Consider the following 17,942-nt stretch of genomic DNA (forward strand, 5'->3'; position numbering starts at 1 on the left):
TGGTTTGTTCACAGCTCCAGAGGATGCCAGGTTCTTCAACTGTCCTGTACCATGGAAAAATTAAACTTTACTTTCTGTAATTGCTCTATATTCTAGGATTCATAGAATAGTTTCATTGAGCTTGCCACTGAACTAAAAATTTTAGTGCTATTCTTTTTAACAGGTCTAAAAAGTACCATGTATGATCATTAAAGAAACTTTGAAAACATTTTGGTTTGTCAACTCTGCTGTATATGTCAGTTATGTAGAAAAATGTTTTTAGAATAATGCCTCTTTCTTTAAAAAACTATCATTTTGATTCGCATTTATTACTATTTTTTAAATTTGAGTATAGTTGACATATAATATTTTATTTTTAGATATACAGAACAGTGTTTCAGCAACTGTCTATGTCATCCTACTCTCAACATAAGTGTAGCTACCATCTGTCACCATGCAACACTCTTAAAATACCACGGACTATATTCAGTACTATGCTGTACTTTTTTTATTCCTGTGTTTTGTTCATTCTATAACTGGAAGACTGTATTTCCTCCTCCCCTTCACCCCTTTTGCCCATCCCTCAACCTCCCTCCTCTCTGGAAACCATCTGTATTTATAGGTCTGAGTCTGCTTTTAGTTTATTCATTTGTTTTGTTTTTTAGATTTCATATGTGAGTAAAATCAAATAGTATTTGTCTTTCTCTTTTTGACTAATTTCACTTAGCATAATATCTTCTAGGTCCATCCATATTGTCACTGATGGCAAGATCTTTTCCTTTTTTATGGCTAAGTAATATTCTATTCTATGTAAATATAAATACACATACACATGCACCACATATTTTATATCCTTTCATTTATTGAAGGACACTTGGGCTGCTTCCATATCTTGGCTATTGTAAATAATGCTACAATAAACATAAGGGTGCATATATATTTTTGAATTAATGTTTTTGTTTTCTTTGGGTAAACACCCAGCAGTGGAATTATTGGATCATATGGTATTTCTATTTTTAATTTTTTTGAGGAATCTCCATACTGTTTTCCACAATGGCTGCACTAATTTACATTTCCACCAATAGTGCATGAGGGTTCATTTTTCTCCACATCCTTATCAACACCTTTTTATTTCTTGTCTTTTTCATTTTTGCCATTCTGACAGGTATATAGTGATATCTTCTTCGATATCTTAAAGTGGTTTTGATTTGTAATTCCCTGATGATTAGTGATTTAGTGATACTGAGAACCTTTTCATGAATATGTTGGCCATCTGTATGTCTTCTTTGGAGAAATATCTATTTAGGTCCTCTGTCCATTTTTTAATTGGATTTGTGTGTGTGTGTGTGTATGTGTATGTTTGTGTGTGTGTGTGTGTGTGTGCATGTGTGTGTGTTGAGTTATATAAGTTCTTCCTATATTTTGGATATTAACCCCTTATCAGATATATCATTTGCTAAGGTTTTTTCCCTTTCAGTATGTTGCTTTCTGTTTTGTTGGTGGTTTCCTTCACTGTGCAGAAGCTTTTTAGTTTGATGTAGTCCTAGTAGTTTATTTTTATTTTTTTTAGATTTTTTAAAAACCTCTGCAATTATTAGTTTATTAGTGTCATCCAGGACTCAGATATTCAGTATTCCTACTGAAATTACATAAACAAATGCAAATGGAAAGTATCCAAGTCAAAATTATATAACAAAACATCACTCCATCACAAAATTGTGTACAATTACAAGAATGCTATTTTAAAACACTGGCACTTTAAGAGAACTATAATCTCAAAAACCACAAAATTGCCAAATTGTTCCCTAAACTGCTAAGTAGATAAACATGACTCTAATGAATGAGTTTGGGTTTCGTAAAGAAAAATCAAATTCAAATCCAATAGCTCCTACTGAAATACAAAGTTTTCAATGTGTTCTTCCCTCAGGCCTCTTTGATTTATATAAAGGAGCAAACTACAATATAGGAAAATATACCAGATTTTAAGTGTGGTATACATTTTAGAAGTTGGTCCAATTAATTAAAAATACCTTTAATGGAGAGTCAAGTTTCCTAAGAAATCCATATTTAGATAAATAGGAGAAGACATTTACAGCCAGCACTTTTTTTTTTCCAGAGCCTTTTCTGGGCCTAATGTCAACAAAAAATTTAATATGGCAGTCTTGTATTTTAAGCTCACACTTTTGGGGATACATTCTCAGGTCTTCTTTAATGTGGGAACTGCAAATATAACTGCCATTACATGGTAATGGGTGTTAAAGAATGTAGAGTCCTCATGTAAAGATTAGAACATACTTTTCTCTTAGTCCTTCAAGGACAGACTTTCAAAATGTTTGATTCTACTAATCCCATGCTGTGAATAGACTGATTACTCTTCACTTTATATATGTGACTGGGCTATGTGAAATCTGTATCAACTGATCAAGACTGGAGTTTTAGTTATGGATGAAAACTATCTCAATTAAACTTTATTACCCTCATCATGAGTATGCAGGGTGTAGACAAAACTTTTTATCAGCTAACTGTATGAAAAGATAAACACTGTAATAACCCATTGATCCAAAATGGGCAAAAGCAAAAGTCTAACTTCCCCTCAAGGAGAAAAATTTCAGACGTATGAAAAGGACAACAATACTAATTAAAAAATTGTATTTATTTAGAAGCATTCAGAATGTCAACAAAACAGCTGCAAATTTTTTTTTTTTTTGCAACTACAGAGTGGTATTCAGTTAACATAACAACTAAGCTGCATCAGAGACAACTGAAGATGAAAAAACTACCATTCCCATATATAACTAATTTGTGCTGTGCACAAACAAGAACCTGCTTTAAATTTCCATGCCAGGGGCGCCTGGGTGGCTTGGTCGGTTAAGCGTCCGACTTCAGCTCAGGTCATGATCTCACGGTCCGTGGGTTCGAGCCCCGCGTTGGGCTCTGTGCAGACAGCTCAGAGCCTGGAGCCTGTTTCAGATTCTGTGTCTCCCTCTCTCTCTCCTCCTCCCCTGTTCATGCTCTGTCTCTCTCTGTCTCAAAAATAAATAAACGTTAAAAAAAATTAAAAAAAAATAAATTTCCATGCCAATTTACAACCCCCATACTGTACCAGACAAGGTTAGTGGCTATTGAAAATACCACCAGGACAGGGCTATCTAAAGACACATTAGGTAGTGTGTTAACTATACAAAAAAAGACACTCTACAGATTAAAAAAAATCCTACACAGCCTTACATTTCAATTTTTTTCTTTAAAAGGAGTGAGTTGTATACAGGGGGGTTAAATTCTTTATAGACAAGAAAGAAAAAACTGTGCTAGAACCAACTTATTCATCATCATTATCTTCTTCATCTTCATCTTCTTCATCTTCCTCCTCTTCCTCCTCCTCATCTTCCTTGTCCTCCTCCTCTTCCTTCTTTTTCTTGCTTTTTTCAGCCTTGATGACTCCATTTTTTGCTGTATCAGGATTTCCTTTAGCTCAGTATGCAGCAATATCCCTTTCATATTTTTCCTTCAGCTTCGCAGCCTTCTTTTCATAAGGCTGCTTGTCATCTGCAGTGGTGTTAATTCCACATGTCTCCCAGTTTCTTTGCAACATCACCAATGGATAGGCCAGGATGTTCTCCTTTGATTTTTGGGTGATACTCAGAACAAAACAAGAAAAAGGCCGAAGGAGGCCTCTTGGATGCATTGGGGTTCTTGAACTTCTTTCTTGTTTCCCCTTTAGGGTGGATTAAGTTTTCATTTCTTTTTCATAACGGGCCTTGTCCACCTTTGCCATGTCTTCAAACTTTCCTTTATCTTTAGCAGGCATGGTCTTCCACCTCTCTGAGCATTTCTTAGAAAATTCTGAGAAGTTGACTGAAACATCTGGGTGCTTCTTCTTGTGCTCCTCTCAGCAAGTTTGCACAAAGAATACATGTGATGACATTTTGCTTCTCGGCTCCTTAGGATCTCCTTTGCCCATGTTTAATTATTTTCCTCAGCAAGCCACAGAGTCACCCAGTGCCCATCTGGCTCTCACTTGCCCTGGCACTGTCTCTATCCCCAGTAGTTTATTTTTGCTTCTGTTTCACTTGCCTTAAGAGACACATCTAGAAAACTGTTGCTATTGCCAGTGTGAAAGAAATGACTGCCTATATTCTCTCCTAGGGTTTTAGTGTTTCAGGTTTCACGTTTAGATCTTTAATCCATTTTGAGCTTATTTTTGTATATAATGTCAGAGAGTAGTCCAGTTTCATTCTTTTCCATGTAGCTGTCCAGTTTTCCAGAACCATTTGTTGAAAAGACTGTCTTTTCCTTATGGTATATTCTTGCTTAGTTGTCATAGATTAATTGACCATGTAAGTGTGGGTTTATTTCTGGAGTCTCCATTCTGTTCCATTGATCTGTTTTTGTGCCAGTACCATGCTGTTTTGATTACTATAGCTTTGTAGTATATCTTGAAATCTGGGATTGTGATATCTCCAGCTTTGATTTCCATTTAAAAAGGAGTTGTTGAATCAGATTTTGGAAGTGTGAAATGATTATTCATTAAATTAATTAAATCTAAGAGAATGCAAAACAAGACTTAGCCATTTTGAAAATATCAGAAAGGTATTGAAAAAGATGTTTCAACATGACTTTCTGCATTCTACAAACATGTGTCAAGCACAGACCATGTACCAGCGCCCTTCCACAAACAGAGACAGAGTACAAACACCCCAGAGCCTGCTCTTGAGGGCCGGCCAGTGGGAGAGCACACCTCAGGGCTGGGCAGTGATAGTGTCATTAGAAGATGAGATTCAGTGGGCCTGGGGATGTGATATGAGCAGAGGTGGAACTCAAAGGACTCTAAAGGCTTGGGGAGACTCAGATTCACCTAGGCCCCGAGAACCACAGGTAAGAAAGATATAATAATGATGACTGGGTCAGGACACTGTCAGGAGACCTCAGAGGGGGCCAACAGCATGGCCTGATTGTTAAATTATAATTGTTAAATTATAAATTCTTAAAAGACTCTGTTGGTACAACCAGTAACAGCACTGCAATTTCTTTTTTGAATTGTTTGGTTATGTCTTAGTCAGTGTGTTTTTTGATCAAATCCACATTCCTACTTTCCAGAAAACTTAGGGGAATATAATTGATAAATACAAGCCTGGTAGCCCAGATAAAGCTTGTGTCCAGGAAACTCAGCCTTTAAAAATGCTAGTGAAGATCCTCCAAATTTGAATTTTAGCATCTCCAGCAAGAAACATATGCAAAAAAAAAAAGCAAAAAAAAAAAAAAAAAAAAAAAAGAAACATATGCAAATACTCAACGTTAACTTTGCCCTCCTCTGTAACTTTCACCAAGCTGCTTTTTATGATGCCATGCATTTACAGGTCAGCAGTGTTTTCCTTCATACCATGTTATGGAAAGAATTTCTAACATGTGCTTTGAGATTGATATTACCCAAAGCTTCATAAAGGTGTCTGAGGTTTGGCAGACTAGACAGATGCAAATAGGACTGCTGTTGGTGTGACTTGGGGCCTACTTTTTCTCTTACAGGTGCTGTATACGGTGGCTGAAAGTTGCAAGCCTGTTTGTCTTTGTGGTGGTGTGCTCTGTGAGTACCACAGAGCTCTGCTGATGGGTCAGCAGAGCCATGGGGTGCCATGGGCTGGGTAGCAAGGCACCTGAGATATGGCGCTCACACTTTCTTTGGAGGAGATGCTGAGGGCATGTGGGATGGTGGGCTGAGGTTGGTGAGGGAGGCATCCCCTTAGCAATGCTCAACTGCTGTGATCCACATGTGACACAACAGAAGACCTGGGGACTTGGCTTTGCTTTATAGAAGCAGTTAGCTTACTCCCTGGGTCTAACTTTCCACCTCAAAGTGGCTTGCCAATTCTGTTTTCAACCACATGCAATAAAACTATTTGTGTTGGGATATGTCCAGCATCACGGGTGGCCCCAAGAATGTTTAGTGTCCCTTTGAGATGGTGCTCTAGGCCTCCATCTAACTGGGCTGCCCTGTTTGGGAGGGAATGAAGCTCCCTGTTTGCCCTTTTCTTGGATGCTTCTCCAATTCCACTTGCCCATGCATTCTAAGGGGGGACTGCAGAGCCATGTTTCTGGAGGTGACCTGAGTATGCCCTCTGACAGGAAGAGTCAGGTGTCTTTCTGCATTTATGTGGTTTATATCCTGATGTAGTCCTCGCTGGAATCACATTGCAGGTGTTCAAATTTTTTTGCCAAATGAGTGTAAGATTCTTTGTGCCCAGGTGTGCATATCTGTATGTGTACACATGTGTGTGTACATGCTTGGCTGTGTGTGCACATGTGGGTGTGAGGTCCTCTGTGTCTGGCTGTGTGTTTGTGTGTCTGAATGCCTGTGTGGGACATGTGGGTCATTTGTGGTCTGTGATCATTTTAAGATTGTATCTGTGCTTGGGGTCTTAATTCTGGGGGTGTATCAATTTTCAGCATTGACATAAGATAGTTTGTGTGCACCATTGCTGAAGACCCCAGTGGGTGGTTGGTGCATGCTGCTGTGACAGCATGTGAGATTGTGAGCAAGGATGGGGTGTGTGAATGGTGTTTTCATGACTGTGCAATGTAGATTCCAAGATGTGTGTGGCCATGGCTCTTCTATGTAGGCAGCCTGTGGTTATGGCTCATGCTGAACGCTATATGACTGGAAACTTCACATGACCAAATGTGGCTGTGAATACTTATTTTTCATTATCTGTATCTGTGGACATGAATATTGGGGCTCTGTGTATGTGTGCAAGATTGTGCATGAGAAGAGTCTCCTCTTATAAGTGTGACATATAGAGAGCAATGTTGCATCTTGAGCAGCAAGGGTGGTGCATGAAGTCAATACTGGCTGAATTGAATTGAATACCTGCAACCCTTTAAAAACCCATAGGGAGGGGAGCAGTGGCCCAGAGAAAGGAAGTCTATGCATGAAATAAGAAACAATTACATTGAACTCTGAAAACTTCATGAGTTTACTTTTTTGGCTACCAGTTACCTCTTTACTTCCTATTCACATAAATGTGTGGTTCTGAAGCTCCAGCTGTTTAACAAGGCTGGTGGTGGGGTGGGGACTGGGATTTTCAAGGAGAAGGAAGGGTGGGCCAATTCCCCCACTGATTTCTGGAGGTATGACCTGAGCATGTTGTTTAGTCTTAAGCCTTCTTCTGGGAGATAAAGTTTTGGTGATTTGAGGAATTTGTTTTGAACTTCTATAACAATCATCTTATGATCACTTCAATGTACTTTCTGATCAGGTATAAGCTGCTCTGCGAATTCCACAAAACATACTTTAACCATCACGTGGGTTGTGTTCCCTTTCCTCCAGTATGGGAAAACCACGTTTACCTACCTCTGATGATTTAATTTTGTGGCTGGGTGGTTAATCCTTAAAATCAACAAATATCAATAGTTAAGATCCATTATAGTGGAGAATAATATAGTGAATCAGAATTTTATATTTTAATATCTAAGAAAAACTATTTAGAGTGAGCTGGTGAATATTGGATACATCAGTCAACACCATTATCATACCCATATTTTCAAATTTTATAAAAATTATTTAAATCCTATTGTTTTTCTGCTATAAATCTATCATTAAATGTTTCTGATTGTTACAGATTTTATTCAGCCTGTATCCAGATCAAGGAAAGTTCTGGCAGTTGTTGGCTGTGTCACCCCTGCAAAGCTACTGTATCCAGTCTGTAGACTGCAAAGGATAGTTGTCCATGGTTGAGATTCACAGAGACACCAGAGAACTATTACAACTGTTACTGAAGGTCACAGCATAGGTGATCACTGTTCCTCTCATGAGTATTGTGTTCCTCTAGGACATTAAAAAATTTTCTTTTAAAGTTCACTTATTTATTTTTGAGAGAGAGCACACATAAACTGGGGAGAGGCAAAGAGAGAGGGAGAGGGAGAATCAGAAGCAGGCTCTGTGCACTGTCAGCATGGAGCCTGATGTGGGGCTCGATCTCATGAACCGTGAGACCATGACCGGAGCCAAAATCAAGAGTCTGCTGCTTAACTGACCGAGCCACCCAGGCACCCCTTACTGCAGGACATGTGATGAAACATGAGGCCAGAACAGAAGACAAGAGAAGCACTAGTGAGACTGTGATGGATAGCTGGTGGTGAGATTCCTCCTGGGGTGATGATGATAGCCAACTGGCACATTCCAGTTAGGGCCTGGCTCCCCTGGGCTCTTGGATACTCTGATTTGTACCCCTACCCATTTCCTTTTGCATTTCAGCTTAGGTGGTTTCTAATGACCTGTATTTTTCTTTTCTTTTTTCTTTTCTTTTCTTTTCTTTTCTTTTCTTTTCTTTTCTTTTCTTTTCTTTTCTTTTCTTTTCTTCCTTTCCTTTCCTTTTCTTTTCTCTTCTTTTCTTTCTTTTCTTTTTTATTTTTTTAGAGCGAGTGTGTGAGCAGGGGAGGGGCGGAGGGAGAGAGATAATCTTAAGCAAGCTCCACACTCAGCATGGAGCCCCATGCAGGGCTCGATCTCATGACTGTGAGATCATGATCTGAGCTGAAATCAGGAGTCAGACTCTCAACTGACTGAGCCATACAGGTGCCCCTCTACTGGCCTTTCTTTAAATTCATTGGTTCTTTTCTTTGGCTGTGTCATCTGGGCTTGATGACTGCTTGGCTTCTTCAAATCAAGTTCTCTCGTGTCTTTTTGTAGGCCTCATAGTTTGTCAATAAAAGCCAGATGTGTTGTATAGGATAATAGATATTGAGTGTGTTAGTCAACTTGGACTGCCCTAACAAAATACCACAGCCTGGGGGTAACAGACATTTATCATTCACAGTTCTGGAGGCTGGACGTCCAAAGTCAAGGTGCTGACCAATTTGATTTCTGGTGAGGGCTCTCTTTCTGGCTGGCAGATGGCTGCCTTCCTCCTATGTCCTACAGGGCCTTTCCTCAGTGTGTGTGTGTGTGTGTGTGTGTGTGTGTGTGTGTGTGTGTGTGTATGTGCACACGTATGTGGAGAGAAAGAGCATTCTCTGGTGGCTGTTCTTATAAGGACACAATCCTTTCATATCAGGGCCCCACTGTATGACTTCATTGAACCTCAGTTACTTCCTTAGAGGCCCCATCTCTAGACATAGCCACACTGGGGGTCAAGGCTTCAACATATGAATTTGGCAGGGGGACATAGCATTCAATCCATAACACTGTGGGCTTTAGCTGGGGTTCTGTGTAAATCTAGTCAGAGTTCGGCTATGTTGCAGTGTGTGGTTGCCATGGTAACCTCTAATATCCCAGACACTTGGAATTGCTTGGCTTCTCTCCAGCTGTCTGCTAGGCTGTGCACTGTTCCTACTCCTCTGCGAGGGGTAGAGTTACTTTCCCCTCTTTCCTGCCACTACTGGCTCCTGGGGTTACATTGTGCCCTTAGGCTACCAGATTTGATGTGCTTCCCCAGGAAATTAAGGTTTCTCCACCAGTCTTCTCAATCTCTCCATATCTTCCCTGTGAGCACCTGCTAGGGTCCCTGGAGCAAAACTGTACAAGAAGATGCTAACACCCCTATTTTGTGGCTCCCAGGGCCTCCCAAGTCTCACGCTAGCCCACACTTGACCTTGAGCTGTTTAAAAATTTTCTGATTTAATCTTGCCTGCTTCTGTATGTGGTGGTAGCACCTGTCTCAGGGAAGCAATGCTTGGCCCTGTTCCTCCCCACATTCACCTGCCTTACTCTAGATTTCAAGTTAGGTGTTGTGATGCAGCCTCATTCTTGATAGAATAAGCCATTAACTTAACATTTGTTCCCTGTTTTCTGGTTGTGAGAGTGGGATTGGTGTGTTTCTAGCTCTTTATGTATCCCAAATGAAACTGGAAGTCCAGAGCCCACACCCTCTCTTAGAATGGACATTGGAATTAGGATATTGAAGTATGAAATCCCCTAAAGTTCCCAGTCCTTCTTAGAGCAGTAGGGTTAGTGGTAGGTCCTGAGGAAGGGACATCTTGGAAAGCAAACAAAGGAGGAGAAGAGGGCAAGGAGGAGAAAGGAGTGGGGAGGAAGAGGAAGCAGGTGGAGGAGGAGGGTGGTGGAGGAGGAGGGAGAAGAGGAGGCAGATGTGTCCATTTCAAGTATTTATGATAATTACCTTTTATTTTCTGATTATTGCCTTTTAAAAGGAATTAAATCATGCATAGAGCTACATGGAGTTTTTTTCCTTGTATCTTCAATTGATAAGCTGGGTGCACTGAAATTTTAGGAAATTGGATAATTTTCCTTGCAGTCACCAAAAGCTATCACATATTATTGTTTCTTCTAGTTCTTCTGGGGAGTTCCCCAGAATATCCTCTCACTCAGCTGAGCCACTCTTCACCCACAGGGTATCAGCAACATTCCAGAAAGACCGGGCACTTGAGGCCTTCAGGTGGGCTCATGAGATGGCTCTGGTGAGCAGTGCATGGTGCATCCCTGCCCTTTAATAAATGAGAGCACTCATCTGTACCTGCTCTCAGGACAGGGTAGCTCTGTTGTCCATCTAAGGGCTTGCTAAAGTCTTGATGTTTGCTTCACCACTTTAAAAATGTGTCTGAGTTTTAGGTAAAGATGTATATCCCTGTGAGAGAATTGGAAAGCTCTGTGATTTTTATGAGCTTTGTTTTTCATTCATATGTCTTACCTCTATATCATCTCCATTAAACAAAACTAAGATATCCTTCTGTTTTCCTCAGCTCCTCCTGGAGCCTTCTCAAAGAAAGGTGTGGAGGCCTGGCTTCATGATGTCCCTATAAGATAGATGCTGCCTTCCCTTCATGGGACTTCACTGTAGGTGATCATAACCTGCTGCCCAGGCTGACCCAAGAGCTTGGAGTGAAGGGCTGAATACTGTCCAGAAACAGTCTTCAGTGAGAACCAGATAGGAAGAGGGAAATATTTTGGAGAATCTGGGTTATTACTGTACTGTGGCAACTCCTGTATGAACCTTAGCAGTTAGTAGAAATCATAAGTAAGCATAAGTAAGGATATAACAGGATAAAATCAGATAATAACAAATAAGAGTCCTCTATTCATCCCACCAAGAAATGTACCTTGTCACTTTTATTCTACAGCATTGTGCACAGTCTTTCTTCCAAAGCAGCCCAAGTACACTAGGCCTTTCCTGGGACTTGAATGAGCCTAGGCCCATCCTGGTTGCTGGCAGGCAAAAATGGTTTCTCCTGGCAGCAAGGGCAACTGGGGAGGTCTCTCTTCTGTTCTCTGAGCAGCGTGTATATTTGGGTGAAGACAGAAGAGAAGTGGAAGGGATAGAGAGAGCTGTGTGAGATGGTAGGGATGCTGCAGAGTGGCTCTTATATGTTTAGTGACATTTGTGAAGGATGGCAAGTCAGACTTTATTCAGAAACGTAGTGATAGTTGTAGAGACCACTGCAGTGTGGGAGAGGGATTGAACTTGAAAACCGGGACTTTAAAACTAAGGAACAGGGTGGGGGGCAGTGGATGAAAAACTACCAAGAGGAAGCATCAGGGGTGAGAGGAGACTCTGGCCAAGCTGACCTCACTGGATTCTTGCTGTAGGCCGGCCAGAGTGATCAGATATCAATTAAGGATGGTGGGGCATGAGGAACCTGATCAGATATTGAGTGTGATCAGATATGGGGAATGCAGATTCTGACTAAATTAACCTACCAGGATTCTTGCTAAAACTGGACAATGCAGAGATAAACACAGAACCCCCAAAGTCACAGCTTAGTCTTAGAGAAGAGAGTTCAAAGGTGCATGACTAAAGTTTGGTCAAAAAGAGACTCACTCTGTCAATCATTAACCCTAATTAAGGCTGATTTAAGCTTCTTGTGGGTTCCTCAGAAAACATAATAGATTTCCCATATGTTTCTGGAAGCTCACAGACCTTCTTCAAGGACCCTAGGCTGAGAACTTCCTGAGGGGGGTTGTGAAAGGAGAGATCAGAGGTCACAGGTCTCCCTCAAATGTCCCCAGAGAGCCAACTGCTGATGGTATCTACAAAAGGTGGGGGCAGACTGGGGAAAAGCTAGCTTGTGCACCAGAGTTTGGACCTTTGAAGGTGATTCTCAGCAAAGGGGTGTTATTGTGCAGGTCTGAGGCAGGCAGTGATTCTGGCCTGATTTTGAAAGTCAGTAGTGGTGTTCTCATTGTTGTTCTCATTAGTGAAGAACCCCATTGTTCTTCCTTGTTGACTTCTGGCCAGACCCCTGGATGGACCGAGCTGAGTAAGAGGCCTGGATGACAGACACTAGGGGTGTGTGTTTTAGTGGGAAGTGATCTTGGAGAAAGCTCCCGTATGCATTAACTGGAGAATAACGAAGCTACCTTTTCTCCTATGAGGTTTTCTTTGTAACAATCAGGCTTTGTCACCTCAGTAATTGTAGGGGTTATTTTAGAAGCTTTGTGAAACAGGAAATGACTGTGATTGCAGGCACCTGAGGTTCTTTTTCCCTGAGTTGTTTTCTGTGCTTATTATGGGGGAGACATGTTTGAGGCTCCCAGGTCATTAGGTGAATAATGGTCAGCAAGCCAGGTTAAATATAAGCAGCTTAATTAGGCTTGTTCACTGGCCTTCCTCCTTTTCTTCTCTCCCTCCTCCCTTCTATTATTTTTCTTTGTTTCTTGACATATGGTCCATTTTCCATCACACCCTTCATAGTAGATCTGGGCTCCCAAAGTACATAAAGGAAACACTATACACATTAAAGGATTTTGTCCCCTCCTGTTCTTCCTCTCTTACATCCTAAGCTCCTTATACTACCTCATAATTATGTTCTCCAATATGGTAACCACTAGCCACTAGCCACTAGTGGCTCTTTAAATTTAAATTTATGTTAATGGAGTAAATAACATTAAAGTTTCACTACCTCATTCACACCAGCCATATTTCAAATGCATAATAGTCAAATGTGATTTGTGGCTACCATATCAGGCAGCATAGATATAAAACATTCCTATCACCACATAGAATTTGATTGGTCAGTACCAGTCTAGAAATTAAGGGCAATCATTCATCCATTTGGTCCCAAACACTGGAGAAAATACATTGGCACTAGATAGATTTATTTTTATTGAATTGATCAATCTTAAAAGTTTCGTACTTTATCAAATGACATTGCTCCCATTTTTATCATGAAGATGGGTCCAAAGGGTCCCCACTTTCTTACCTCAGTTCAACTAAGCAAGAGTTGTGTCAAAGAAAAATTGCATAAGTTAAACAGTAAGGAAGACTTTATTTAAGACTATTGACAATGGTAGGGGGGGGCGGGGAGATTGAACTCAACTCCAAATACAACAGGGGAAGCTAGGAATCTACAGTAGGATGAGGGTGAGGATGGAAAATTACCAAGGGGAACTTGGTTGTGTATGAGGAGAGAAGGGATTCTCAATAAACTGGGCTCACCAGGCCAAAGTTGAGGACTAATCAAGAAGAGGGCTCAGAGGAGCCCGACTCAAGTTTGGTCAAGGAGGAAGTCCTGGCCAGTGTTAATGAGCCTGGCATTTGATAGGCACTGTAGCAAACTTAAGGGTAAATCCAAGGGGACTCTACAGTTTAGGCAGAAATGAAGGCCTCTCTTCAGGCTATTGTGGATTTGTTCCATGTCCAGCAGCAGCACATTGCCTGTTGTTCAGAAGTGTTTTATGTGTCTTTCTCCCCACCATACATACACCTCTAGGACAGTTGCCCACACTTGGACAACCAGTGCAGAGTCAATGGTCACACTCAGAGGACAACAGGAAGATGCTTAACCAGGAACTCAGTGGAGGGAGGTCTAGGGGGCTCACAGAGTAGGAAGAAGGTTCATGGAAGACATGTCAAGTTAGGTCATGAAAAATGGCTTTGATTTGGGTAATGGGAAAGGCAGGAGACTTCTTTGATGCAGTCAGAGGAAGGATGCAATTTCTCTCTGACTTCTCTATTGCCCGCCCCCAGCAGGGACTCTGGTCTATGTTTGGAGGACTTCAAGGATGATGCTGTAAACAAATATTTATTGGTAAAATAAGTATTTTGGGGGGCGTCTAATGTGGTGAGAACTAAATTAGTCTCCAGAGAAGTAGAAAAATGAATAAGATGCAGATACTTTTCTTGAGGAGCGAGACCAGTTGGGAAGAAAAATCTTAAACTGCAATATGGCATGAGTCAAATCTACAGAGGATCCACTGGAGTCGTAGATGACAAGCAAAGATTTTAAGAGAGGAGTGGAGAGCTTGAGTGAGATCTCAAAAGATGGCAGAAGTTCTTCATACTTGGAGAAGGCATTTGAAGCAAAGGCAGGGTACTATGTGTTAGGAGAATGGCAGATAGTTCAATATATCTGCAAGTCAAGGATCAAAGCTGCCTGCAGGGATGAGGCTTGATTAGAGGCTCCTGTTTTCTGTGATCTGGAAGTCACAGATGATGCCAGAGCATCTCAGTGGGCTTTGAATCCTAAGTACATGGTGGGCATGTAGAAAGACAGAGGAAAGGAAGGGTGGAAGTAAATGTGGTCCTGTGTCTATGTGGTTTTGTGTGCGCTCCATGTGATTAGTTAATCACAGGGTGATTTGTTATATGGTTGTCTCCTCAAGAGGTCATGAGATGCCCCTTAACCCCCAGGTTTTTATTCATTTATTTCTTGGTATGCAATAGATGCTCCACAAACATTCCTTAAATCTGAGGGAGAAGCCACTGCTTTTCCAATGTTAGCCTCTAGGTGGTGCTGTTCCATCTCCTGGGTTTCTGCAAGGTCTCTAGAATCCTTTCTGAACTAAAATATTTCTCCCCACCCTGTATCTTGTGTTTGATCAGGGGAAAGACGAGGACAGGAGTAATTTTGGCGTGGCAGAAGCAGCAGTGTCTCTTTGGGCCTTTTGTTGGTACATCCTGCCTCATGTGTGACTTTTGTTTCCATTTGTCCTTGATGGAACCCAAGTAGCAGCATAGGTATGTGGAGAGGCTTTCCAGCCAAGTGCTGGGGACAGCTGCACATTCTGGGCTGTCTTATAGACAGTGCTGATAAAGCGCTTTCTTTACCAGGATGTGTTTGTATAATAATTTTTTTAAACTAGTATATTTTGCTGGAGGAAATGGATAATGAAAAAGGATTAACCATTCACTGGCACTCAATACTCAATGCAAATCCTGTATACACTGTGGCAACAGTGAAGTTCTACCTTTTCCCTAAGTCTCTTCCATAAACCACCTGTTTCTTTTAGGGTTTCTGAATCTTCCTACAACTAGTGAGCTTCTGCTAAGACTTTTGAGGCCTTATACAAAACATAAATTATTTTGAGATTCATTTTTCCACCTACAACAATTTTCTCTTCTGGATGAAAATGACTGGGCCAGCCTCTTTGTAAAATCCATGTCATGTCCCCCAGGACCTTGCAGCAGAGGCAAGAGTTGGCCCAGAACAGAGAGGGAAGGGCTGAGTCGCACAGACCCCTATGTTTGTGCAACACCCAAATGCAGGATGTAAGTGCTAAGGGGCGAGCCTGCAGTGGGGAGTAAGTACCATGGGAATTATATTTTGTGTGGGGAAAAAGCCTCTTTTCCTGATAATTCTTCCCTGATCAAGACCCCTTAACACACTTTGAGGGAATTTCTCTCCTCTCACTTATTTAGCTGACTTCAGAATTCTTATTTTAAGTTCTCTTTGTGATTTCTCATTGTACAAATAGAGACCTGGCACCTGAGGATTTGGGCATGGATGTTGATCTGTGTATCTGTTCAGTCATGCAGCCATCCTGTCTACTAGCTCACCATGGGTCCAGGAACTTGGGCAGGAGTTTTATGCTGGCTGCAAAAGCAGAAGCAGAGATAAGGGTAGAATGGGGAGACACCACCACTTAGAGGTTAAACCAGAGGACCTGAAACATACACAATCAGAAATGCAATTTCTGCAGGGCAAAACACAATGTAAAGCCAATGTGTATGTCAGGAGTGAGGTGCTGAGGAGATAAGGAGTGGTCAATGGCTGCAGTACAGTTGGAGGAAACATCCTGGATATGCATTTCTGTGTGCACCTTCTGAGGAGGGTACTCACTGAGTGGGTGGTGGGGGCACTTTAGGCCTCTCTTCCATGCTTTGTGGTTCACCTTGACTTTGCCTCAGCTTCAAACCTCACCAGCCATGTGGACTCCACACTGCTCCAGGTGGACCTGGAAGGGGCCCTGGTGGCCAGTGGCCCAAGTCATACTGGAAGAGAAGAACATGTTGTGGTGGAGGTGACCCAGGCCGATGTTCCAGGCTCCAGGCGGCGGCGGCCACAGCAGGTTACACTTATACTTTACTTAAAAGGAATTGAAAAAACTCACTTCATCTCTTCATAAATTGATTTCCTTTTGAGTGGATTTTATGGGAAGCCATAAGGCAATGACACCATTCTTTTTTTTGTAATTTTATTTTTTATTTTTTAAAATTTACATCCAAATTAGTTGGCATATAGTGAAACAATGATTTCAGGAGTAGATTCCTTAATGCCCCTTACCCATTTAGCCCGTCCCCCCTCCCACAACCCCTCCAGTAATCCTCAGTTTGTTCTCCATACTTAATGAGCCTCTTCTGTTTTGTCCCCCTCCCTGTTTTTATATTATTTTTGTTTCCCTTCCCTTATGTTCATCTGTTTTGTTTCTTAAAGTCCTCATATGAGTGAAGTCATATGATTTTTGTCTTTCTCTGACTAATTTCACTTAGCATAATAGTCTCCAGTTCCATCCACATAGTTGCAAATGGCAAGATTTCATTCTTTTTGATGACACCATTCTTAGGCAAGCCCTGTCTTTTGCTTTGTCTTTGCAATTATTTTTTCTCCTTTTGTCTAAGATAATTATAAAACTCTTGCAATTTCAGTAAAATCAGGCTTGTGAGTTTTTTATTCAGATGATTTTATTGGACAATTCAGGGAAATATATATTTGAACGTAGTTTTCTGTTGTTAAATCACAATTAAACTTGGGCCTTACCTCATGGTATAGAAGATACACCACAGTTCCTTTGGGTTTGTGGACACTTAACCAAGTAGTTAAGACTTGCATAATTTCCTAAACCTTCTGCTTCTAAAGCAATAGGCTCTTGTACTTAGTGTATCCTAGACCATCTTTAGCTCCCATACTTTGAAGGCAAGGAAGGTCAGCAGTGGTGTTGTCACCATGGCCCAGAGCCCAGACAAGGCCTGGCCCCTCTCTGGGCATCCTGACCTATATCCCAAGTCCTGATAACTCCCTGGGATTATTATGGTGACTTGTGTATGAAGTTCATGGGGTTTTCCTATTATAATCCAGAGAAGGAAACCCTGCTGTTGCACAATGCTGTGTCATCCAAAACAGAGTGTCTGATGGGTTACTGCACCCTCTTATTTTCCTGCCATGCAGAGCAGGGTCCACAGAGCAAAGGCATCATTATTAATTAAGCTGCAGTTTCATGGGTGATGGTCTATGCAGCACCAGTGTTCTAAAAGTGTTGCCTTGGTCGTGGTCTTAGGACGTACACTTGGCTTCCTTGTGTGCAATGCACAGCCTGATGGCAGCGGCTTCTCAGTAAAGACAAGGTGGGCACACATCTGTCTGCTCTGTCTGTGAGTCTTGTGTGGAAGAAGATGTGACCCTTTGCAGCCTGCTGACATAACTGCCTGCCCATGGGGCTGTACTGAGCTTCTCTGCTCCAGTGCCAGCACAAAAATCCAGCTCAGAAACATGAGGAACACAAAAGTCCTTTACTACTAGGCTTTTTCTGATATACTCTTTCCAAATATTGAAGTGTTTTAAGAGAACATATGAACTCTCATTCATGCTTTGACTAATTTCAGAGTTCCTATTTTCATTTACTTCATGACTTTTGGGCAGCAAGACTCCCGTCCTCCCATTGAAGTTTCCCTGGCCCCTCAGCTGCCCCAGCCAGCCCCCACTCTCTGCTCATATCTGGCTCCCCTCAGCTGGTTCCTCTACTACCCTGCTTGGGACAGGAAGATGTGGGGTGGATTTGCCCACAGCAAAGGAGCTTC

At 41.5% G+C, this 17,942-nt stretch overlaps 1 protein-coding gene and 1 pseudogene across 1 annotated transcript in view; one reads left to right on the top strand and one right to left on the bottom strand.

Moving 5' to 3' along the window:
* OCA2 (OCA2 melanosomal transmembrane protein) overlaps positions 1 to 17,942 on the top strand; it is a 559,846-nt gene that overhangs the window by 112,844 nt on the left and 429,060 nt on the right. The window contains exons 5-7 of the mRNA XM_086711326.1: positions 5,503 to 5,560; positions 7,593 to 7,665; positions 16,056 to 16,216. Of these exons, the coding sequence (XP_086567452.1) occupies positions 5,503 to 5,560; positions 7,593 to 7,665; positions 16,056 to 16,216 (292 nt within the window). The remainder of the gene's footprint in view (positions 1 to 5,502; positions 5,561 to 7,592; positions 7,666 to 16,055; positions 16,217 to 17,942) is intronic.
* On the bottom strand, positions 3,204 to 4,012 carry LOC112856157 (high mobility group protein B1 pseudogene; annotated as a pseudogene).

This window comes from Puma concolor, chromosome B3, assembly GCF_028749965.1.
Source record: "Puma concolor isolate L17-30 chromosome B3, mPumCon1.1.hap2, whole genome shotgun sequence".
NCBI lineage: Eukaryota > Metazoa > Chordata > Mammalia > Carnivora > Felidae > Puma > Puma concolor.